At 38.4% G+C, this 24,679-nt stretch overlaps 1 protein-coding gene across 1 annotated transcript in view; it reads right to left on the minus strand.

The window, feature by feature from the left end:
* The window catches only part of SERPINI1 (serpin family I member 1), a 53,171-nt gene that overhangs the window by 14,775 nt on the left and 13,717 nt on the right, over positions 1–24,679 (minus strand). The window contains exons 2-5 of the mRNA XM_050902770.1: positions 11,389–11,656; positions 9,370–9,600; positions 6,475–6,669; positions 5,398–5,602 (exon numbers count right to left, since the gene is read on the minus strand). Of these exons, the coding sequence (XP_050758727.1) occupies positions 5,398–5,602; positions 6,475–6,669; positions 9,370–9,600; positions 11,389–11,638 (881 nt within the window). The 5' untranslated portion in view covers positions 11,639–11,656. The remainder of the gene's footprint in view (positions 1–5,397; positions 5,603–6,474; positions 6,670–9,369; positions 9,601–11,388; positions 11,657–24,679) is intronic.

Genomic DNA, 24,679 nt, shown 5'->3' on the forward strand with positions numbered 1-24,679 from the left:
AACGGCAAAAAAGCATTTTTTCCAACTGCAGAGAAGCACTATAAGATATAAATGGAAATCAGGTGGGTTTAAGTCTCTGGACCACTAGACAGAAAACACACTTATCAGCTAAGCAATGAATTGTGACCCAGAAAGCAAGCATGACAAAAGATGCTTTCGCATACTAATCAAGGAAGAGGTTTGGGAGATGTTTTTGAAAAAAAATAAACCCGTAAAGCCTCAGCTGAATATGCATATGAAAAAAGAAAATGCAAACAAGTTGATTGGTTATATTGCTAAAGAACACCTATACGAAGGATAGCAGCAGTCACTTAACTACTGGATAGAGGCTATACCCCTGACTGAAACCTCTGGAAAGGCAAATACTGAGCAGGTGGATGAGTGAAGGTCTCTACAATATCTACAGAAGTGAGTTCCTGCTTTTTATGACACAAAGTAGACTGAAAATATCACATCAGCTGTATGAATAACAAACGATCCTTTTACGAAAATAAAACTAATTACTTTCCTTCTCCCCTTTTAGTTTTGTCATACAGTAAAAACCCACTCTAAACCACTGTTCAAAATAGCATCTTCCCTCCTTTCTCACATGCTCTGAAGAGCAGTGAGATTTACAGATAAGCTATTAATGATATTTCAAATATTTTAGCTGATGTCAGAACTAGCCTCTTTTGAAAAATAATAGGGCTGCTTTACACTTTGAAATTTAATTTCAGGCTATGCAATCTGACGTAAACATTCGGTATGAGTTATCCTGCAGTCATATTTGGATTTCTTTGCATTCCTTACAGACAGTGATGTAGGTATTCAAAATCAAAGCTGACAACCTAGAACACAGAAGAACACATTCAATCTCGTTTCCCAAACCAGGCATTTGCTGTACCTCCAGACTTTGGAAATGCCAAGCTACATGATACTAGCCCTGACACATGGTTATTTGCAGTGTTTGTCGCATATAATGAACCAGATGGTCATATTTTTTTCTGTATTCTTTTAGGTGCTTCTGATGCTAAAAATACTATGAAAAATCAATTTCAATACTTCAGTATCAGAAGTCATGGAATAATTGCAGCTGGGAGCATTAAAAACCACAAAGGGAAGTCTGAGAAACACACACTGAAGAAAAGATGAGGTATTTTGACCATAGGACCAGAACAGAAAGACTGGTCTGTTGAGTCAAGAGGAGAGCTTCTGTACTTAAGCGGTTCTAGAAGGTTCACTGACACACATGTTCATGGATGTATGCTTCTACAGACCACCTTAGAAAGCACTGAGCAGAAAGATATTAATAAGGGATAGTGACTCTGCCTATCAGCTGTTAGCCAAAGTCAATGAGAAGTGAAGATGTGAGTTAGCTCTGTATTTATTTTTACAATGTTCATTTGTAAAGTCTCTACTTCCTACATGTAAAATACAGTACAAACAGCTGAACAAAAATACTTCCCTTCATTTCCACCATCTTTGGATCTGTCCCACATGAAGAACAGAATGAGATGCTTAGGAAGTAGAATTAGATTGAGAAACTAACAAACAGTTCTCTGGAGAGTTTAGCAGAGAATGATGATATTTTCATGAAATTTAAGACTTACACAAGCATTAGATTAAAATGATGCATTTATGTCATCGACAGTCTCCTTAGTTATGTATGTGAAACGTTAGGTTTTGTACAGAGCATTAACTTTAACATACCATATCAGGCCATCTTTCTTCTCTTTTACAGACTTTTAAAACAGAAAAAAAGATGGCTTCATCTTTTATGATGCTGTGCAGCCCTTCTGAAATGCTGAATTTTTCTTGAAGTCCTTAGACGCTCAGGATCCACAGAATCAAAGAGGATTATGGTACACTTTCTAGTTATGCAACAGAAGTGAACTAGAGCCCAGTGTGATTCATCCCGAAGGCTATAATTTCAAAAATTACTAAGAGTTCTGAATGAGCAAAAGCAAGAAATTCCAGGTTTTCAGATTGGTTCTAATACATTAAATTCTGCAGAACAAAAAGCAAACAAAGGAATGGCTCCATTGCTTGAAATCAACAATATTCTTGCTTGGAGGACGGGCTCTCAGGATCTGAGTCACTATTTTAACCTAGCAAGCAGACTACAAAAGACAAAGCTGCCAGCTGACATCCATTCCAACATTTCGGTTGGAATTTCAGCTAGGTTGTCCTGAGGTGCTAGAACTAGCCTGCATGATTTAATAGCCTGAAAAGAAACCAGCAAGCAGCAAAAAAACCCCACTAACAGCAAAAACAAACAAAAAAACCCATACAGCTGCTCTGACCTGGTGAAGCAAGGCAGGTTATGATTCTTCCTCTGGCAAGGTCCTTCTATCCAGGGCTAAATATGGGCTGCAGAAGTTGGCTAAGTACGTACTTCAGTGGGACAGTTTTATGTCTCTTCCATGACTGTATTTCAAGAACAATCAGCACTGGCCTATTCCTCATGAAAAGGGACTCAAGAGAGCACATTAAAAAATGAGAGAATGGCTGGGGGTTTTTTGGTTTGGGGTTGTTTTGGGGTTTGTTTGTTGGGGGGGGGGTGTTGTTTGGTTGGTTGAGGGTTTGGGGGGTGTGTTTGTTTTTTGAGAGAGAAAACAACCTTCAGCTAAAAAAAATTTATCATTTCAACACCGTCTAAGGCATTTTTAAGATGTTTTAAGTGTACAAAAAAAGCAAGAAGGTCATTACAGAGAGCCAGGTATACTGGAACAATCCTTAAGAGGACATCTGCAGACTGTAGCACAGTTATTAGGTACTAGTTCCTCCTATGCTCTTCAAATAATTCATGTTAGAGAGACAGCTTTGTAAATTAGATTCATGGTCTGTTTCACTCCTATGAAAAAAGTGGATTAAAATGTTGATCACTTTAGTCTGGGTTAAGCTGGAAACAATGATTTGAAAATGAAAATGAGAAAGTATAATTTAACCATTCTGTACAAATCTCTCCTTTGCTATTAAGAGGAATAACACACAATTTCATTTGCCCACAGATAATGCAGACAGAAATGGGAAAGTTGTAATTAACTCTGCTTTCGCTAGTCATTCAGGTCCTATTACAAATGTATAAGTTTAAAAAATGTTCACTTTATAATTGGATAGCATCTTTCAGGATATAAAATTTTAATTTTATTCCACTGCTGCTTTCAATTTCTCAGAGGACAGAGCCTGCAGGCCACATTTCATAACATGCCTTTCTGAGTCAGAGCATAAAATATTTATGAAGTGTTTATTTAGAGCATTGATAAAATCCTGTAGACCACCTCTGAATCCCTAATGGAAATCCAACACCTTGGAAGTATGCAATTTATTTTGGGAATTTTTGTAAGGAAACTGCAGTATTACTATATGGAATTTCAAACTCATGATAGTTATCTTTTACAATTGGAAAATACTGAAGGCAATCAGCACCTGGTTGTACCTGTTTTGCCTTTGTATAGCCTTAATTCACAAGTATTTACCAAGCTCTTTGCGGTTCTCAGGTAAAAGCCACAGGCATGACAACTAGCCTGAGGATGAAATAAATAAGGACGTTTTATGACGACACAAAACCTAGGCCTCAAATTCATGTCTGAGAACCTTGCTACAGAGAATCCTGGAGCCTCTGCTTTTGGTTAAAAGCAAACAAAATCCAAAACTACCTCTATAAACTTAATTCAAGTCATAAACATAATTAATATGTTTTCAATGACATTCATGTATTTAGCTTTAGATACCTAAGCTTCTTAAATTTGGAAGCTAATTTTCACAGATTCCCTATATAATCCATGGAGAGAGACTTCTGTTGTGGATCTCGCACTCTAGAAATTCTTTGAGAGCAGATGTCCAACTTCAACACCTGATGCACAGGCTGTGAAATGCTCCAGTTATAAAAGGAAAGCTTAAGGGATGGAAGAATCCTCATATTTTACTTCTCATTAACATCTAGGTAAGGTTTGCCCAAGCCTGCAGGAGAAACAGCCTAGAAGAAATGCCTCTCCCCTGCATCTTAGTGGACTGTTAATACTAAAGCTCCTGGGACCTGAAGCTCCAAGAGAAAAACAAACAAAAATCACAGGAATAGTGTACAGTAGGTTCAGTTTGTATAAAACCTGCAATGCAGCTCTTTGCTGCTCTCCCTGCTTCTTCAAAGGAAATGCTACTTAAAAAAGAAAGGAACTCTTACTCTGGGGCAGAGAAAAATAGCCCCAAAATGCTGCTGTTCCCTTGCCACTCTGACTCCAAGCGTAACAGCTTTAAAGAGAAGTGCAATTCCATCTCAAGTTGGAATCAGGGCATGCTGACAGCACCAGTCCATCTCAACCTAATTTATGCTGGCTAGCCTTGGTTTATTGTGCTCAGCTGCAGTTAGCTTCTTGAAAGTGGTCTTTGCTTTGGAAAGGAAGCTGATAAACCGCAGGGATTCTTGCCCTTCTCTTTACATGTGAAATATAACAAACTCAAATTCCAAGTCACCTGAAAACAAAGAACTATTTTAATGATTAAAAGGATTCACTACAATTCATTTATTCTGCTGCCACGTACCCGCTGCACAGTGCCACAAAAGCAGAGTAAGTAGAAGTGATCCACATCAAACTTGTGCCATATTGTTATATAAACACTTCACTGAAATCATTATGAATCACTTGAAGGACATCATGATCCAACTAGACATTATTAGTGACATTTAGTAGTAAACAACTCTGTTACTAAGTCAAGTGTAGGGCAAGCATGAAAAAATATTTGAAGGTAGATGAAACAGAATTCTAGGAAAGATAACTAAGTGGTATATGTGAGCAAATATGCCACTGAGCACACACAACTTATGTCTACAAATGAACTGACAGAAGTTTCATCCCTTCTGGTAGTAATGTCTTGTTATTCTATTGCTCCTCTAAGGAAAAAGAAACCAGCACTTATTACAACTAAGAAAAAAGACAAAAGACACAAATTGACTGGAATTACCGCTCAACACTCAACCATTTCTATCTACACAGACACATACCATTAGAACTTTTTAAATTAGCAGCACATAGAAATCTAATTAGGACCTAAATGAAACATTTTAGCTTTTGTTAATTCAGACTTGCAATATTTCTATGGCTCCTGTCCAAATGGAATTTATCCATAATGAGTTCTGCAATAGTCTGAACATCATTCAGAGTGGATATATTCCTGATGATGAAATTCTCCTTTCTGGAGCTTACATATGAAAGGGATGCAAATGCAGTGCTCATCTGTTGCTCAAACAACCATCACTCTGCACTGCACGCCCCCTGGGCTTTCTTGTCAAAGCAACCTTCACACGGGTGCTACGTAACTGCAGACTTGATCAAGATGTTCAAGTTTTACCTACTCTGCTACTCGGATCAATTTGAATGCCGACCTTCCCCTTCTATTGACATGGGAGCATATTCTCACCTTGGTAAATACACTTCCACTTTTTGCTTCTTTACAGAATTAGCCCATTCATTAATCAACGAGGCTTTGACCAGTGGTTCCAATGTGACCAGTGGAACTTCCTGTCTGGAAAGCACGATCATCATACTAATCTCATCTCCCTCATATGGTATTTCCAGAACTTGATAGATACCGCCTGCCTCATTGGAGCCATCACTGAACTCTCCTACAAAAGAAAAACAACAAACAAACAAAAAGCCATTAGAAGTATTTTCTTTTGTCTTCACTGGAGATAGGGGAAAAATAGAAGGCTAATACTAGGCAGTATTTACTAGATACTGGAACTAAAAATGACCCTCTTTATTCTATTCTGTATAAAATTTATGTTGGTTTCTTCATCACAGGATTTGAGGCTTACATCTGCTTTCTTAAAGAAAACAAGCTTATCACACAGTCTGTAGATAATCACACTCTAAACCTACTACCTAACTTCCACTGGTTAGACAGAGAGAAGTCTAAAAGTTGTTAAGGCTGCCAAGACTTTCGTGGAAATAGGCAGAGGGTTTTTTTGTTCAGGACAGATAATTTTTCAATGATGAGACTGAGTGAAATACTGCCAATGCTAGACACTGTAGAACCCACCTGGAGTTCAAGCTCAGGATAAAAATGACCATTAGTTCTGCTGTTCAAAGAACCCCTATTTTACCTTTCTAAGGTTATTACAACAGTAATGAGCAAACATTATTCATTTTAATATTTAGCACAGCACAAGAAAAATATTTTAGTGCTAAGCAGGACTAGCTCAAGAATTGTAGAGAGGTTAGATATAATGGATAAACATTCTGAAATCCACCATGTGGCACCAAACACGTACCTAAAAAAGTAATCAAGAAAGAGGTCATTATAATTGTTGCTATCTAGTTATAATACACAAGCAAACACATTACAAAAAGAGACATCAAAATCAGAGTGCCTTCACTGGACAAACACATTTAAAATTCTAGGTGAAAGAACAGACAACAATACAAATGAGTATTACTGCAACAAACCTATTAAGGGAAGACTTACTAGCTTTAAATTGCTAAAGGTCCAACTCACCATAGTAAAACTCTCCCTGCTGGTACATCATTGGAATCTGCACTTCACTTTCATCATCTTTAGTGAAAGAAAAAGTTCTTGTATTTTCAGGTCTGAACTGTGATTTCCAATTGCCTTTAAAGTAGATTGCGTTGATAAGAGCCAGATGAGTTAGAGCACCAAAATCTCTCGAAGACACAAAATCTTTGATCATATCTAAGAGGAAAACCAACTGTCAGTCTGCATGTCAAATTGAGCATTAAATCAAAACTTAAGACAGCTTGAAAAATGCAAGAACACAAAAAGCTGTGCTAACGTGTAATTTCCAATTCAGATGTTTTATTAAATCTCAAATTAAACTGCCAGTGTTTTGTAAACCTAAATCACAGTGTAGGTGCATAAACCCTTCCATCAAGCACACGTTAGTCAACTGTTTCTTGATCACTACTTAAATATACCCCACAAAGAAACCAAGTGGAAAAGGGGTCACATAAGGAATGTTTACACTAGTGCTATAATACAGTTCAGCACTATCGTTTTAAGGTCAGAACTTCTACAAACTTTGGCTCCAATCCAAAGAAGCACTTAAATGGGTGCTTAATTTAAAGTGTATAAGAATATCCATTGGAACTTCACACCTGGGCCAATTCTGAAGGAAGCATTCCGTTTCAGTAATGTCCTGATGACTTCAAAGTAAGGACTAATCATAAAAACCCCACATAAATTCACAGTATTTGTTCCACTGACATTAGCTCTTGAGAAGCAAAAGAGAAAAAACATCTAGCATCTGCTCTATTCATGGGAGGTAAGTCAGCTGAGCATGGCAGCTGCTTTGCTCCTACTCCTAAATAAGTCATTTACATCAGAATACAGTCTGTTACCTGCTTTAGCTCATCTTAAATGGCTTGCTTTTCAGCAAAATAATTTCGAGTTTGTTAAATTTGGTGCACTGACCAGATTTGTCACTACTCTTGAAGAATTACAGCCTACTTCAGATAGCTGTCTTGCTCACTTCTATTTTTAACTGACACTGCAATGCAAGGTGTTAAAATAAACACACTCCTCAGTCTGATTATTACTTCTTAATCCATGGTTTAACATACAAATTAATTCTGCTTTCTGGAGCATATGACACTGACTAACTGGTGTGAAATTTCTGTATCATAGGGCAGTATTTCTTCTGGGTTGCTGTTTGTACTTCATTTTATCTAGAACATTCTTAGAAATGAGATGTGACCGATACTGCCATACTCACTCTCCATGGTTGGAAAAAAAAAGGAAAAATTAAGAAGGAATACACTTCCAGTTTTTCTATTTCTATTTGGTACATCATATTCCCTTATATTCTTCAGCCACATCGTGTTAATACACTAATGTAATGCTAAGAATTTTTCCGGCCAGAGAAACCTTTGACAGTTATGTTTTCTGCTCCAGGCCTCCCATCATGCTTAACATGTTGGAATTGGAAACCTGCCTGTCTTGTACCCCTTTCCTAATGAGAAAATGAGCCTCCTCCATCAGAGCTGGCAGGCAGGAGAGAATGAGATCTAGTGGTCAGAGACTAGGCTGAGGGACTGTTACTATCGCAACCTAATGCTAAAAGACCCACAGCTGCCTTTGTTAGTTCTGCACAGCTCCTTCCAGGGCAATGGTTACAAGCTCGGTCAGCACATGTGGCAGGTGTTAAGCAGGAGAACTTGCTGTGCTTTCTAAAACAAAGAGTTTTACTTTTCCTTCAGACAGACACCATGTTTCTCTGAAAACACCCTGCAATCTGCTGCATCACTTACATTCCCTCTATTCCTGTAGCTTGAGATAAACAGCAGAATTTATTATGAATATAATAGCTGCCATTTTCCCTTGGAAAAAACAGATCATTTCCAAAATTCAATGAAAGCATTATATGAGGTGTTTTTCCACTTTGGTGCCATACATGTCCATAAAGGATTATGGATTCTTAAATGGTTAGACTACATGGTGATGTGTTAATTCCTTACAGGGGATTCTGATACCTTCAAATTTACAATGGTATAACTGATGTTAGAGCCAGACCCCTGTTGAATTACTCTTAAAAGTATCAACCTCCAGAGTATGCCAGATGAACTAGAATGAGATGATGCTTTGATCCCTGCAACGGGGGACTATTTCACTCCCATACCTTGAGACTCTGCATGTATTCAGAAAATGACACATCTTTGGGATTCCATAAGCGAAGCAAGCACTACATCACACAGATCTGAATATGCAAATTTACAATGCTAATTTTGTGCTTACTCCCCTGCTGCAATTTTTTGTTGTGAAACTCTATTGACAGCCTTCCTAAAATCAACTACTCTCTCAACATGCTATCTAGTCTCCTCACATTGGAAAAGATTACATTACAGGGTCTGATGTTGTGGTTCAAAATTATCTTTTGTATTCAGCAGTATTCTATTTCTCAGCACCTTGTAACTATGAGTTTCTCTGAGAACTAGTGATACTCCACACATCCAAACCATAGGCCAATAACCCCTTTGTAGACAACTCTTCTGCAGTTAGCAATAGTACTTATCTATTTTTTTTTGTAATTTAATACCAAAATTACTATTAAAATACTATTAAAATGCCTACCGTTAAAACATTCTCCTTCAATAAATGTTACAGGTACTTTAAGATAGTAAGACAGGGGAAAAAATATTCAGATAGATACTACTATAGGATTAGCAATGGCTAATATTGCTTAACACAGATCATTCCTGCACAGGAAAAAAGTATAATTTCACAAAGAGCTGACACTAGAATTCCTTTTATGGGAGGAGATACTTTAGTCTCAAACAGAACAGATAAAAGCCAAGGCAACAATTCAACAACACTGTATAACTTTGGAAACACAAACACTTACTGCAGGAAGTGTATAAAAGAATGACGTGGACTTACTATTTGTATGATTCTCTACCCACTTATTGATGTGGGTAGCTACAGCTGCACTTTGGCTGAAATCTATATTCTCTACTTCAGCTTTAAAGTATTTTTTCACCAACTGCAAAAATTTGTCACTGATATGAAATCCATTCTGCACATAGAGAGAGTTAGCAATATTCAGAACATAATGACTTTCTTCAGTAGTTGCCATATCAGAAAGGTCCTTCAAGAAGGTAAACTCTTCACCTGAGGAAAGAAAAACAGCTTCAGTGTTTCAGAAAAGAAAGTTATTCCATGTTTTTTCTGCTGGAAATTCACAAAGACATTTTATTAAAAAAAAAAAGTCTTTCTTTTTAAATAAACTTGTTTGTAAACCTACACACACCTCCAGATCTGAAAGAACAATCTACAGGGCAGAACATATTATTTAGAGCTTATTTTTTCTACTACCGATAATTAGCATAATTAAGGAGACATTTGGATCCCATCACAGACAAAGCTATTAATGGTAATCTTTTCAACATCAAAAGAGTAATAAAAAAAAAATTATTTTTACAAGTCACACTTGTATGTCTTGCCACCACAAATCCTTAACAGAATTTGTGTTACATCCTAGAAGCCAGTTCTTTAAGGAAAAATGAACTTCAAGTTTTGAAGCTAAGGACTTCCCCACAGACTCCTCTCTGCAAAAAACAGGTCTAGAATTTCCCAGGATCCCGTGTGGGGTAGTACAGAATCATTTGCTCGGGTAATGAGGAATTCTGAGTAGGTTTACAATAGTCTGCTTTAAGATAGGAAGCTTGTACTGTTGCATTGTCTACCTGAAGCTGAAATTTCTAATTTAAAAACAAAACAAAAAACCCCCACAACTTAAAAACTGAATGCAATGATATATTCCAAGCAGAAATCATTGGAGTACTTTCACTGAATACCACTCATATGCAAGAAGAGCGAACGGCCCAGTTCAAATCAACTGCATAACTTCTTCAGTTATAGCTAAGGGATAATTTATCAATGTTTTAGAGACAAACTGTAGAACTAAATATGTGCTGTAGTCTCCACAGAGAGGCACCATCTGTGCAGTGGTATTGTTGAACACATCTTGAACACTGTATTCAGAAATTCCTGCCCAAGACCCTTTCACCGAAGACTTAAAAGTCCAGTACGTTGTATGAATAAGAAATTTCATTCAGGTTTCAAACCAATTGCTTTGATATCAAAATTCATAGAAATTGCATCTTCAAAGTCATTTTTTGCCATTCACTCATCCCCTCCATTTGCAGTCATATTATAGTTGCTTGCACTAACAGAGCGTGCTTGCGCTCCACAGCGCAGCACTACATCCAGATGCATGACTTAGCTCATCCCATACTACAAACGGGACGGCGTGGTAGTATTGTTCTCTGCTAAATAAATTAATCCTGTTTCTCAGAAAGGCTGATGGGGACACATGGTGTATCATGCTGAAACAGCCAAGATGCTTATATTTCCTAAATTAGCTTGTATACCTGTATGTGACATTATGCAATGCAGACAGAACATTAGCGACACAGAATTAGGGTAAAGAACCTACAGGCTCTACCTACAAGAACCAAACAAGTTGTGTCAAAGTAAGAGAAGTTTCCAGTTAAATTACTAAGATTTTCATACTTTCTTATAAGCAATATTGCTAAAACTACTGCTTTCCTTTTCAAGTTTCATTATGATCCCTAAAAAGGATGTTCCTAAAAATCTTCTTATAACTCTAGAGGCAAACGCAAGTTTATTTTGCAGACTGAAACCAAGAACAACAATTAACTGCAATTGCTTAAGATTCAGGTGCCCAAGCCAGGGTTGTACGTTAGCATCTCTCAGCTTACGCAGAACCCACTGAAGCATGCTTCAGCATACTCAGGCCATCAAACAGGATGCCAAGAAGCCTACTGATTAATAACCCATGGACATGACCGGGCCTCTTCCATCGTCGTTCAGGCACTGCCATCTGTTTCTTTAAGACAAAAAGCCACATAGCAAAACATGATCAAAAGGCCTTACCATTTTTTAAGCTGTCAAAACCCAAGGAATGTCGAATTTCTTTCAAAGTGGTTCCATGGGCTCCAAGCTCTACCATTCCCATGGCTATTGCGATGCTCAGAGGAGAAAAAAGAATATTCTCATCTTCTCTTGCAGCTCGCAGCTGATTGTAAACATTCACAGAAAGCTCAGCAATGGTTTCATCAGGAAAATTTGTCTTGAAGGCTTTGCTTTGCAAAACAAGCAAGGACAACAGTCCAAGGAAATACATGTCTTGAGATTCTAAGATCTGCAAGATAAATTTTAGAGAAAATAAGTTAACCTTAAGTAATAAAAGATTCAACTTGAGAGAAAAAAGGATAGTAAACTTCTTAGTCTTAAATCTGTGTGGAAAAAAAAACTAGTCAGTTCAATGCACAGTTCAGTTATTTGGAGGAGACACTAATACACATACTGTTCAAACTGAAGTAACGATCTATTTTCAAAAAAATAACCTACTTCATTATGTAACTATATGTTTTTGAAATCTTTCAGCCATAGATTAACAAAACACAGCTTCTATAGAAAAAGACCTCAAAGACATAGCAACACCTTTCCTACTTTTACTTTTTAATTTTGCTGCTGTTGTTGTTAAGCAATGCTGATCTGGAATTGGTATGTGTTTCTGTACTTTTTCACCAAGGAGACCTACAAATCTGCATTTCTTTCATTTGACCTTCCAGTAAGATGCAACTTATTCCTCTAAGTCACTCTAAGCCCCAACTGGCAAAACTACTTCAAGTACTGTAAGAGAGCTTGCTGACACCGGTGACAAACGAAACGTACCATGATGTTGCTTAGTTCCAAAACACATGGCAAGCATCCAAAAATTCTTTGAAAGAAAAAAAAATCATGCCTTAGTTACCAAATGAATTCCCTTTTGTTAGTAAATAATGGTGAAAAGTTGGGTAGTTATGCTAGCTAAGAGACAACACCTGCTCAGAGATCTTTAGAGGATAAAGTTACTGTACACACCAGTGCGAAAGATCCAACAGGGGACACAAGAAAGTAAACTAAATGGAAAAAAGGGTTAGCACTAATGCTTTTGACTAATCCATCCTCCAAGCTTTGCTAAAATGCTTCAGCAAGCAACAGTTCTCACTCTATCCCAGTTTAGCTCATCACACAACTACTGATATTAAAATTCCAGCTCCTGGAGCAGCGTACGTATGTCTCCATCCTTCCATTTTTTCCTTTAAACTTCATGCTGCCTTGGCACCTGACCCAATACTGCCAAGTGTCTTGGGTCAGAAATATCAAGCCAATAGAGCTCGCATTTCAATTACTTCTCTTTGCCACTTACGATATCTCTAATACATAACAAAGCAAAGATTCCTGAAGCAGTAGGTTACACAGTACAAGACTAAAAGCTTTAGTCCAGAAGTGTTTACATGTTGTTGTGCCAGTGTGCAGGGCTTGTCAGCATGGGACGAATTTGTGTGAATGTGCTATTCTGTTGCTCGACTAAAGTCAATTTGCATGCAGCCAGCCCAAGTGCCTCTGCCTTATGCTTCCCAGCTCTCCAGTGTCTGCAGTTACCATGGGTTTCTATATACCTGACACAGAGACCCTTAGTAAGCTTTATACAACACTTATATTATGCATTTCATCTTCAAAAGATTATGTAGCATTATCTAATTAACTCGCACAACACTGAATGATACATAATTTAAGCATTATTACTCACATTTTATAGCTGAGAAAATATAAAAAGCAACAGGGTACACATACGTGCCTTGGCAGCAACTGATGCAGTCACTAGTTAAGATTCTTCCTGTCCCCTAGCCACGGATCAGCCTTTTGTTTATTTTTGCACTGAGAAAATTAAATAGATGAACCGGTGCAGCAATCACACACGCTTCAGGGGAAAAGGACAGGCTCTTAGTGCGACACGGTAGCTAGAGCCTTGCTTCTCCCCTGCCCCACGTCTCCTTTCTGATGATTGCTTCCATATATGTAAGAAATATGCCCCTTTTCTCCATTTCTAATAAGCCTTCCTCTATGCTGGCATCACTTCATCTCTCTAGACTACCTGATCAATCTTTCTCTGATTCTTAGCAAGATATCAAAAATCTCCACTGAAGGCTCTTATTCTATTTAAGAATGGCACAGAATAAGTCATATAAGCCTAAAGCACCAGCTTCATATTGTGCTTATCACTTGATGACTACATATTTCAGTACACTTATAAAACTATCCAGCACTTCACTGCCGCCCAATGGAAAACACTTGAGTCTGAGCCATGACCATCACTATTTATTTCATAAAGACTGAGACAGTCTTTTTATTGTCCAAAACATGATCTACATACCACAAACTTCCCCGATAACTGCTTTTCTTAATAGCAGTTGATTTTTTTTTTAACCTGTCCATTTATTAGTTATTGACTTAAGGATATTAAGGTTTCTGTTATAGAAAATAACTAGATTTCTGTTTTCTTTGTGATCATAGGCATTCTAGATTTCTTTATTTAAAAAAAACAGATCATGCCTCTCTCCCAATGTTACATATTACTTCATTCAGCACATCACTGATAGACTGAGCCCAGCTATTAGTCTCATCCTAAAAGCTGTACAAGGCAAGAAAGGCTTATAAACTTACGTCACGCAGGAGGTCTATAGCAGTGTCAAAAACGGTACTCAGAAAATAGATACGCAGAAGCTCATCTTTCTTTTGTTGAGGATGAACTCAAAGCATCATCGTGGCTTTTAAACTGGCCTGCAAATCTGGGGAATCTCACATTCTAATTTAAGCAAACAAGTTGTGTTGCTCAATGTGGGTGCAATTATACAGAGAGCTAAGCTTTTCCCCCCCTGTATCAAGAACTGTTTGAGCTCATTTTGAGACCTCACAAGGTTACAACAGATGTAAGATAATCTTCAATTTTAAAAAAGGAAATTTCCCCAGCCTTTTAGTTGCAGAGGCAGCTATTCAGCACTCCATCACTGATCTTTGTCATATGTGCTATTGCCAGACAGGCTTAAATAACTGCAGGGGGGAAGGAGGGGGAAAATTTATACATCTGAAAAGAGTGCTTAACATGTAGGTTAGACTATTTGAATTCTAATAAAATATTTGGTATCAGACAATGCTAAAAAAACCAAATTATATACAAATCAAAGTCATCTTTCTTCCTGACCACTCCAGAAAAGCTCCTCATGTGAAATAATCAAGTTATGATATTTTTAATTATTTAATTAGACAGAAAATAGAGTAAGCACATAGATGGGGACAAATAAAATTTATACTGAAATGCTCTTACAAGACAAAGTACCAAACAAACTTAGTTTTTAAATATGTGCTTAAATCCCACTGATGGCAATGCAAGAGGTTATGCTGTGCAGAATTAAAGTTCCCAGCAGGAATGAGTTAAAGCCAAACAATTTAGATTTCCTCCCTGCCCCTTCCACATCACTTTTAGTCTAGAGAGGTTTTCTAATAGAGTTCACAGTGAAGTTCCCCATACACACATCCAGGAAAAAGGAAGAGAGTCAGGGAGGTCGGAATGAGCACCCAGGTACAGGCAGAGGATGCGACCAGCTCTTCTGCTGGCAGTGCTCTCAAGATATTTGTGAAAATATGGCTTTCTCACAGTGTATGAATAAGAGTACAATGCAAGGGAAGATGTTTTAAAGCAAACTGAAGATCCGCGGGTGATGGTCTGGGGGGAGAAGGCTGTAAAACAGAACAGACATCTGATCAGTCCTCGCCAGCCAATGTGAAAATGGTCTAATCTTATCTATCTAATCTGAGATGCCTATGGTAAATTCTTCAGTTCAATTCTTCTTGCACTTCTGGTACAAGCATACACTGTTCTACTGACAACTGGGAATCCAGCTCTTAATTATCATTCTAGTCATAACAGTTACTGCCTCTCTGATTCTGCCTTACTTTAGGCTATATTACTTTTGGTTTTATGCTTCCTCATGCCTCTTCATGCAGCAGGTCTTGATCCAATGAACAGCTGAGCACTTATTATGGTGCATCATGTTCTCAGCATCTCTCTTCAGTAAGTGTCGAGGGCACTGTGTTTTGTTTCCGCAGCAGTATGGAGAGCATTTTTTAAATTGACTGTACCCTATTCAAAAACATACTTTAAGTGAAGGAAATGAAGCTGAACATTATGTAATGTATGGCCAGGAAGTTAAACAATTCCCATGAGTATCATCAAACTTTTTAGTCAGTCTTTTTAGGCTCTTCCTCAGAGTCATCAGCAGTACAGTCTGTCATTGCTGTTCTGCATCACTGAAATCTAGTTAAATAATACTGCATCAGCTGAAAAGGAGTCAAAGTCCACATTGAACAATGTTTAAAACTCAAGAACCATTAGTTTCAAATGTTACTGCATGCATTTTGCATTTATTCGCTACCTATATGAATGAAAAAAAGCTGTTAAAATTACTTTCACTCCTCAATCACATAGATGTTAAGACCAAAGACAGGAATTTCTTGTTTGAGGGCCAGTCTCAGACAGAATCTAAGTTTTGTTTTATTTTAACTGATGCTTGAACACCACTCTCTCCTACCAGGCAATCAAAGAATCAGTGCAAACACACAAACACTCTCCTTGCAATAGCCTCTTTTTGAAAAACAATTGCGTATCACAAATCATCGCTGGCTACAGAGGTTTGTCAGAGTATTAGTTTTGTTCTTGCTTGCTGTCCTCAGGGGAAAAAAAGCAGCAACAGAACACTAAACAATGCAGTATTGCTTCAAAAACCTGAGAAACACCTGTACCTCCAGATGAGACCTTACTGCGCTGTTATACCTGTGCAGGTGTTATTTGGCGACTTTTGCCACAAATTCAATGTAAATGGGCTTCTCCAACACACATACACTTCTTTATTTGAACACCAACTCTGCTCAGTCTGACATTCCTATATGATTCTTCTGGTGTTTCTCCTCTGGGTACAGAGACATGCCTGTTTCGTCTGGGGGCTTCTTTTGTCTTTGGACACTGTTCTGTACAGGGTTTAAGAGTTTCCTGGAGACAACTTAAATGAAAGGCACTCCTCTTTCTCATTTTTTCTTATTTTTCGTCTCTTCCCTCACACATTACTTAAAATAATAAAAAAGAGATTCCAGATATATGTCGTTCAGTAGGTACTTGCATTGAGGTAATGACTAGTTCAATTCCCGGGAAACTTTTTCATTCAAAATTTCAGAAACCTTCTGCACATATTTCATCAGTCCTGAAATTCAGCCTACTACATTTCCACAACAGGTCACAACCAGCTCAGTCTAAGGGCAGCATTCCTGTTCATTTGCCCTGTGGCCAGCATAGATGTACTCCTGTACACAGGCAGAAGGAACACCAGTTTTAATAACGTTTGAAGAAAAATATTCATAGGCTAGAATACAGGACTGATTAACTATAGCTCTCGCCTTTCCCCAAGCATAAGGCTGGAATGACTAAGAGGAAGTAGAACAACATCGCCCCCTCACACCCACAAACTCTGAACTATTCAGTTCGTTACATATGCTTTCAGAAAAATTCAAAAGGGGCAAGCATCCTCTGTAAGCCAAGGTATTTTGAGAGATCATATCAACAAACTCAAACTGAGTTCACAGACATGAAGTACCGTGAACTTTGAAACAGCGAGAACTGGACTCAATGTAGGAAGGTGCCAAAAATTCAATTAAGGGTTGAATTCTAGTACCTTGCGCATGCCAGACAGGTTGAAAAAAGGGGTTATAATTGCCTTGTCTTTTACACCTTTACAGACTGTGGGTTTTATAAAGAAACTCATTTATGGCTTTAAAAACCTACAAAATAAAGCTGTGATATATTGCCTTAGTTCCTCAGCACACAGAGACTAAACTAAGATTAGTTGCCTTAAAGATTACTCTTGGCTACACGCAAGCTAAACACCAAAGGTGTGGGAAGCACAAATGAGAAAACCTGCTGATTCCTTCTGATCAGTGTATAAAAGAAAAGCTTGGGAAGAAAAGCAAGTGTGGTAACAGGACTGATTACATTCTCTCCTGTAAAGAAGAGCATGTGCAGGAACAGACAGAAGTCTGGCAGAATAATTTTATAAAGCGAGAGATGAATTTACTTAGGGAGCAAGCCCTGCTGGTCAGAGGAAAAAAAACACTATCTATGTGCCTAGGTAGGAGCTGGTTGCTTCCTCCTTCCCCTCAAACCCAACCAAAACTGTATCATGTTTGTGACAGATTAATTAGGAAAGGATACGAATTTGGTGAAATTCAGCCACTACTGCTTTGCCAGTTAGTAAACACGATAATTGCCCCAGGCACCTTTACTCTAGATGATGCCTTGCTGGCAATCATATCAAACAATACAATATCAAAGAGGGAGGGACTGCATAACTAGTTATAACAATTTAGAAAATCAACACAGCTCTCCCTCCAAAAAGAAACCAGTGAACACCAGCTGAGCAGAGGAGATGCACTGAGCAGTTAGCAAGATCATTAGCTGTTCACCAGGACCAGGCGGTGGTTGTCATGGCTACCCTGAAGGATGTGCAAAGGAGGTACACAGCAGTAAGGAAGAGCTCCTGGACTGGTTTAGGCTTGCCTCGGGCATGCTGCCCTGCAACAACAGGGGAACGTGGCTGCTACCACAAATCTCAAGGTTCTTACAAATTCACTCGATCAGTTTGTACTGCAGAACAATATAAGAATCGTTTTTTCAATCCTTTCTGCTTTGTCCAGGAATCCAACCTTTCACATTTTTATTTATTTAAAGATTGGGAAAAAATTGCATCTCCAGCTAGCATTACTGGAGTAAAAGTATTCTCACACCTGGAAGGTTGTGGTTTTACCTCTAGAAAATCCCACAGAAGTAATGTGGCACTTCCTCCCATCAGTTGCTTACTTTTTTCATTGTCCTCTTCCTCCCATTCATTCAGTTGCTCTCTCCCTCCAGCACAGGGAATGACAGACAATGTACTGTGAAACAAGGCTATAACCTGAGTTGACTTAACCTGAAAAATAATTTCTTTTATATAAGAAGTGAAAACAGGCAGGTATACAGGGGACAGCAGTGCAAAGGCTAACTGCTGTAATCAAGCATCTAAATGGGAAATCTACATCCTACCAAGTACTATATGGGTCTACTTACACAATCCGCTAGAGCATGCTTACACATGGAGTTGAGATACAGGAGAGCCTGCCTGAAGGTAAGAGGAGGTAAATGAAAGTACCAATTCTCAGAGCAACGGTTATGCAATTCATGAATTATTATTGTTTATAGCCAAAAGAATATACCCAAGGAAATGAGAGAATAACGAGACGTCCATAAAATGTTTTAAGTTACGGCTATCGTGGACAGTGCAAGCAGAACATGAAGGTATCTACAAAGTACTTCAGTTATTAGAAGTAGTTTGGTTATTGGAAATGGTGACAATCACGTGAAATCATACGTGCCTCTTGGTACCAGGCAGGCACAAAACTGCTAGCTATGACATGCATTACATTTAGCCAGCAAGTCAACTCCTTCATATTAAGGTATGTATTTGCATTTTCTGTGTTGTAAAAAATGTTTATCCCTAAAAAATGTTTATCCTTAGCTTATGTGAGCATATGACCTTGTCAAACAGAGATTCTACAGACACATCTAGATTCGTTAAGCTTGTTTGAATCTGTTTGTTTCAGAGATGTGCAATGACATCCATATTTCAATCTGCACTAACATTGGTAATAAAGGTATGGGATTTTATCACCATCTGTCAATTATGGAGCCACTGCCTTCTGGAGCAGGAAACCTTGAGGTTAATTTCATTATAAAGCAGCACAATAACAATATATAAAATACCGGGGTATTTAAATCTCTATTATATAATGACTAAGACAAAGAAGAGTCATTCTATACGTGTTTGGACCATACTAAAACCTTGCTCTCCAACACACAGCAAGGCATGCCCCTCAGGATTCTTTATTTCTATTTTTTAAATGATCCAATAACATCAGCAGCTTTGAGAAAACCTGAAAGGAAAATGGTACACTGAAAACTTTCATATTGACAATTTCTACCATTAAATCCCAAATGTTTTTAAATTTTCATGGAGCTTGGCACTGAGTCACTAACCTGCTGAGACAATTATGCAAGCCAAAGTTGTCTTAACTGAGTTTCCTCAAGCATAATCCCTCAGCTCCAATTAAAAAATAAAAAAAGATGCCGAGAAGCCATGTCCAAAATACTTAAATTTGAACAGCCTAAAGCAAACATCTAAATTCATGTCTAGACAATTAAGAAAAGGTGGTTTTACTTAAAAAACTGCTACTATAAGGCCTGCAATTGTGAGGACCTGTATACAATTTCTCTATTTGTTTCTTCTGCCTAGAAGAAAAAAAATTTTAGAAATTGTTTGGCAGAGTGCTTTTATTTGTGACAGCTACAATGTGCCTCACAAAGTAAAAGCTATAAATAAGAAAACACAAAAGAAACAAGCTCTGTGAAGGAGAAAATTTGAACTATTAGAGAATTTGGGGATTCTAAAGGCTCAGAATTGGGGGTGTGCATGTGGCCCTTCTGAGAAAGTCAAAGCCTGACTGGGGAGAGCTTCAGGGCTAGAGATTCAAATGCTATATAGGATCTCCTTTCAACAGATCAAAAGAGGGGTCTACCTGTCAAGATCCATAGAATATTATATCTATGTTTCAGTGAGGGTTGTCAGTCCTGTATACCACTCTGAATGAGGCCACTCTCATGCATGTTGGTCTTGTGGTGAAGATGTTGACCTGATTTTACTATGGAAGGAGGGGCAATGCCTAGACACAGGAGGTGAAATTGGGTCTTAGAGGCTCTCCAGAACCCATTCTGACAAGTTCTACTTTTGGCATTTTTTTTCTTTTGAATGAAAAGGCCAACATAGTACTCCACTCACAGTGCAACCATCTATGGAAGATACTCCAAATGACACAGTAGCATTATTTTTCCTCCCTCAGATTTCCTTAGGGCTGTTTGGGAAAGGAAGGGAGAGGAAGGGTGTGATCGGATTCTGCAGCAGTCATTTTCTATCAGAAGCAACAGAGATGGCACACTGCAATCAGTTATTTTAGCTACAAGAACAACTTCTTGCCTCCTCTTGCATGTACTGCAAATTCCCTTACTTACAATAAGTTACATTTCTGTTGCTTTACTGTGAAATTCTGTTGATCAGCAAGCTCCCAGAAGCAAGCTCCCAACTATAATTTAATTAAAAGGGCAGTAGCTAAGTTTCACCATATGCAACTGCCAGATGCAATCACTGCAGTTTAAGTCTAAAGGCAACGTTACTGCATGTACTAGAGCATAGTTTTATAAGTGATGAAAGCTGTCACTTATGTCACAGACATTGCTGTAATGCATTATGATATTACAGTTTCAACAGAACCAAAAAATATTAATAATACATTTTGTGAAAGCATTTACAGCAAGTGAGTTTGGAATACAGTGTTTCAAGTGCCATACACTTTTTCTTGCAACTCCATATTTATGCATAGTCACTTGAGATATGTTACATTAGACTACATACTTTGCTTGGCATTATACAAGCTCTCACAGCCAATTTTAAACCTTCAAAAGTTGGAGGACTGAAGGACACAACTAATTAGGGATAAACAAAAACAGAACAGGAGCCCTTCACTATTCATTGATTCACAGGAATAGGGAATACTGCATCAAAAGTACCTTAAAATTGTGTCTCTTTGGAGGAGACTTGCTGAATGCATTTCAAAAGCCAACCAACCAACTCAGGAAAATTTTTAAAGGTCTTTAACAAAATGCAATGAAGAATGATCTAAATCACCTCAAAATAACTAAACAGACAAGGTACATATTAGCTGTGAAACAGAGTTTCACAAGTTCAAAGCAGAGGTTAATTCTTCAATACATTGTTCAGCTTCCTTCACAAGGACTTCAGAAGAAAAAAGATCAGGCTATGGTATAACTATGTCAAGAAGATGAAGAAAGTTAATTAAAATGTACCAGGATTTCAGAAAAGGAGTCTCACTTCATAAACTGAATGCCAAGTGTGACATACAAAACCGCTTGCTTTCCTACAAAACAATATTGGCTTCAGACTTGCAATCAACATTGGGCTCCATTTACATTTAGGTAATGTCACTATTGCCAGGAAAGTTATTATTCACTTATGTTAACACTACGTAGACCAGAATTAGTTTCTTACAGTACAGTAATAAGATATACAGTTTGCTGGGGGGGGGGGGGGGGATTAACCCTAGCATTAAAAGTAGATGTTATACCCTGATTAATTACAAATGGCAATTCATCATTACAAGGATTGTTATTTACAATGCACAGACATCGTTTCTCTAACACTTCTCAGCTTCATAGTCTGTTTCTGCACACAAGATGCAAGATCGCAGCAGCTGCAGCCACTGGTGAGCTTCCAGCCAGCTACAGTTACTCTTAGAAGCAACTGCATATATCAGACAGACTGTCATGACAGCCACAGTCCTGACAGCCAGCAACAGAACGGTATTAAACGCTGGCCCACACTAACTGTTGAGCACAGCAGCATGCCAGCAGAGCTCCCCCAGCCACCCCGGCAGCCCTGGCACCTTCCGTGCTGGCAGCTGCTCTGGAGGCAGCCAGGGGACCGTGCTGGCAGAGGTGGCCAGGCCATTACCATCCAGTTAATAGAGCTGTCCTGGCACAGCAGCTGAAGCTGGACAGGACCTATGAAAGGCTGTTTTGAAAACCAGTTGAAAGAGCTGTTTTGGCAAGCGTGCTGAGCCTGACCAACAGAGCCACAGTTGATGCAAAAATCAAAATGAAAACAGCCTGTAAAGCTGGTCTTGCACAAAAACTTCAGAGACAAAAGGACGAGAAGAAGAGTCACTCAGAGGGTGTTCGCTTCTGAATGAGCAAAATGGAGTCAATGAACAAGTACATTTCATCAAAATCAGTAACTGACATAAAAATTTAGCACTACTGTGCAAGCTTCACCACTTCAAATATTTCTCTAAGATAACATCATAACATCTGTTACAAAATAAAGACTTTTTTTTGTAAAACTACAGAATAATCTGGATGTAAAATACAGCTAGTAGGACGATTCTTCACTCTGTATTTCACACAGTGGAAAACTCCAAACAAGGCATATGATAAGAATTTCTTTTTGAAATGAAGGATGCTGACCACTGATCTTCCCAAACGAGTGGGAAGCATGGAAAGACCACGTACAGAAGAAAATTAAACTTCCCCTTCCTCCTGCCCTAAGGCCAATTCCAATTCTTGCCTCTTAGGCTGCAGCATCATTGCTATCTGCTCTGCTAGTAGTTTTCATACATTTTCAAACATTTTCATTTTTCTCTCTTACCTCCATGATTTCTTCAACTCCAGAACTCCAATTTTATATTGCTTCCACTTGAGAGCAGCTCTGCAAATATCTTAGCAAAAAAAAACCCCAACCAAACACCAAAGGAAAGCAACCAGGGCATCTGCCTTTTTACAGACATGATTACAGACACCAATACAGGCAACTGATCAACTCACATTGTATCTGGACAGGAGGAAAAACCAGCTAGCATGGCATAGTGGACAGAATTGCCACTAAAATCCTCACTTTTTTCTCCACGTCATCATTCAAGTCCTTCCTCCCTCTTGCTTCTTCATAAGCATCCACGAACTTACCAGCTTAAGGGGGGGGGGGGGGGAAGGGGGGGGGAAGGGGGGGAAGGAAACAGTAGTAGCCTCATACTGTTCAAACTGGGTGAGCTGGCAGGGTATGAAGACAAGAAGCAAATTCAGCGCTCTGCATGTGTTACTGAAATCGTTCAGAGAGAATATCTGGAACAGCAGCAGTTTCAAGGGATAAATGGGAAAGCTGGAAACAGAAAGAGAAAGACAGAGAGGGAAAAAAACAATCCCTGCTGTGCAGGTATCTTATCCACAACAGAAGATATGCAATAACCAAAGAAATATCTTCTTTAGTTAGAGGCAAAAAACAAGACTCATTTTACCAGGGAGGAGGAGCCTGGGAAAAAAAAATATTCACATTTTTGTTCTAATAGTTTTGTTTATCCTGGCCTTGGAGACCTATAGCTGTTGATGCACCCCTCTTGCCTCACCATGGACAAAACAGCTCAGTTCAGAGTCCAGTATTCAAGCTGCACCTGGAAGGTGGAATCCGGCCTCGAAGTGCAATTCTGCGGATCACTGTTCAAGCCTCATTGGTTTGTGTTTATGAGAACTGATGCTGTTCCAAGTATCCTCTCGATGATGAGCCATTTAAACAACACATGTAGGGAGCTGTATTTGTCTTAATCCTGCTTATTCTCCCACACAGAGAAGTTTGTATCATGTTAGATCTGATTCTAAATGCTAAAGCAATTCACATGAACAAGAGCAATCATGAAGCACTGAAGAAACAGTCTACTGCCGTTGTTCACTGGCTCACATGTATACCATCTCCCTGTGGCTATATGAACACATTCGTGGTGTGTTGTACAGGGGGTGTTTCGGGGGGTTTTTTTGGTTGGTTGGTTGGTTTTGGTTTTTTGTGGGTTTGGTTTTGGGTTTGTTTTCTTTTAAGATTTTTAAATGGGTTTTTATAATTCGAAAACTCCAATACCTTACAGAAAGTAATCAAGTCATTTCCAACACCCAGAATGAAAAATGAGGGTTGAAACCTCATTGTCTCCCCCTCCCAAAAATAGACTACCTGTTTTCCAGCAAGTCTTAGGTGTTTCCTCTAGGATTTCCTATGGCAAGTTAATATTAATTTTACCTTTTGTTAGAGAGACTATAATACTACTCCCATTTTTTGTATTATAAGCTATGATTCATGTGCGTCTAATATTTATATTGGTGGGTAATATACACATTCTTATTAAAAATTAGGTTAATCTTTTTAATTAGCGTGGCTTTGAAAACTAAATAGGCTAACCTGAATTCTTGTGCCTGTATATAAGATCCCAATTCTCAAGCTTTCCACAGGTTATCTGATTGTTATGTCTAAATTAAGTTGTTAAATAGGCAAGGTGGAGACCTGTACCTCAAAGCAGGGAATTTAGACCCAGTTTGTGCCAACCAGTTCCATTAACACAGCCACAGCAGAAAAGATATTTTAATTTTCAATCAACATATCTCAGCAGCAAACTCATTAGCCAACAATCAACCAGAATGCCTTGCCTCATACAGACCTCCTGGAGTTGGTGCAGCTGTATGAGAAGTGTTGCCCAAAGCGTGCACATTTTTTTAGTTTTCACCACAGAACAGTTATTCTATTGGATCCACAAATACCCCAATGTGTAAATGGGCAAAAGCTCATCTCTAATTGCACAAAGAATCTGTTAATCC

Source organism: Gymnogyps californianus, chromosome 10 (assembly GCF_018139145.2).
Source record: "Gymnogyps californianus isolate 813 chromosome 10, ASM1813914v2, whole genome shotgun sequence".
Classification (NCBI taxonomy): domain Eukaryota; kingdom Metazoa; phylum Chordata; class Aves; order Accipitriformes; family Cathartidae; genus Gymnogyps; species Gymnogyps californianus.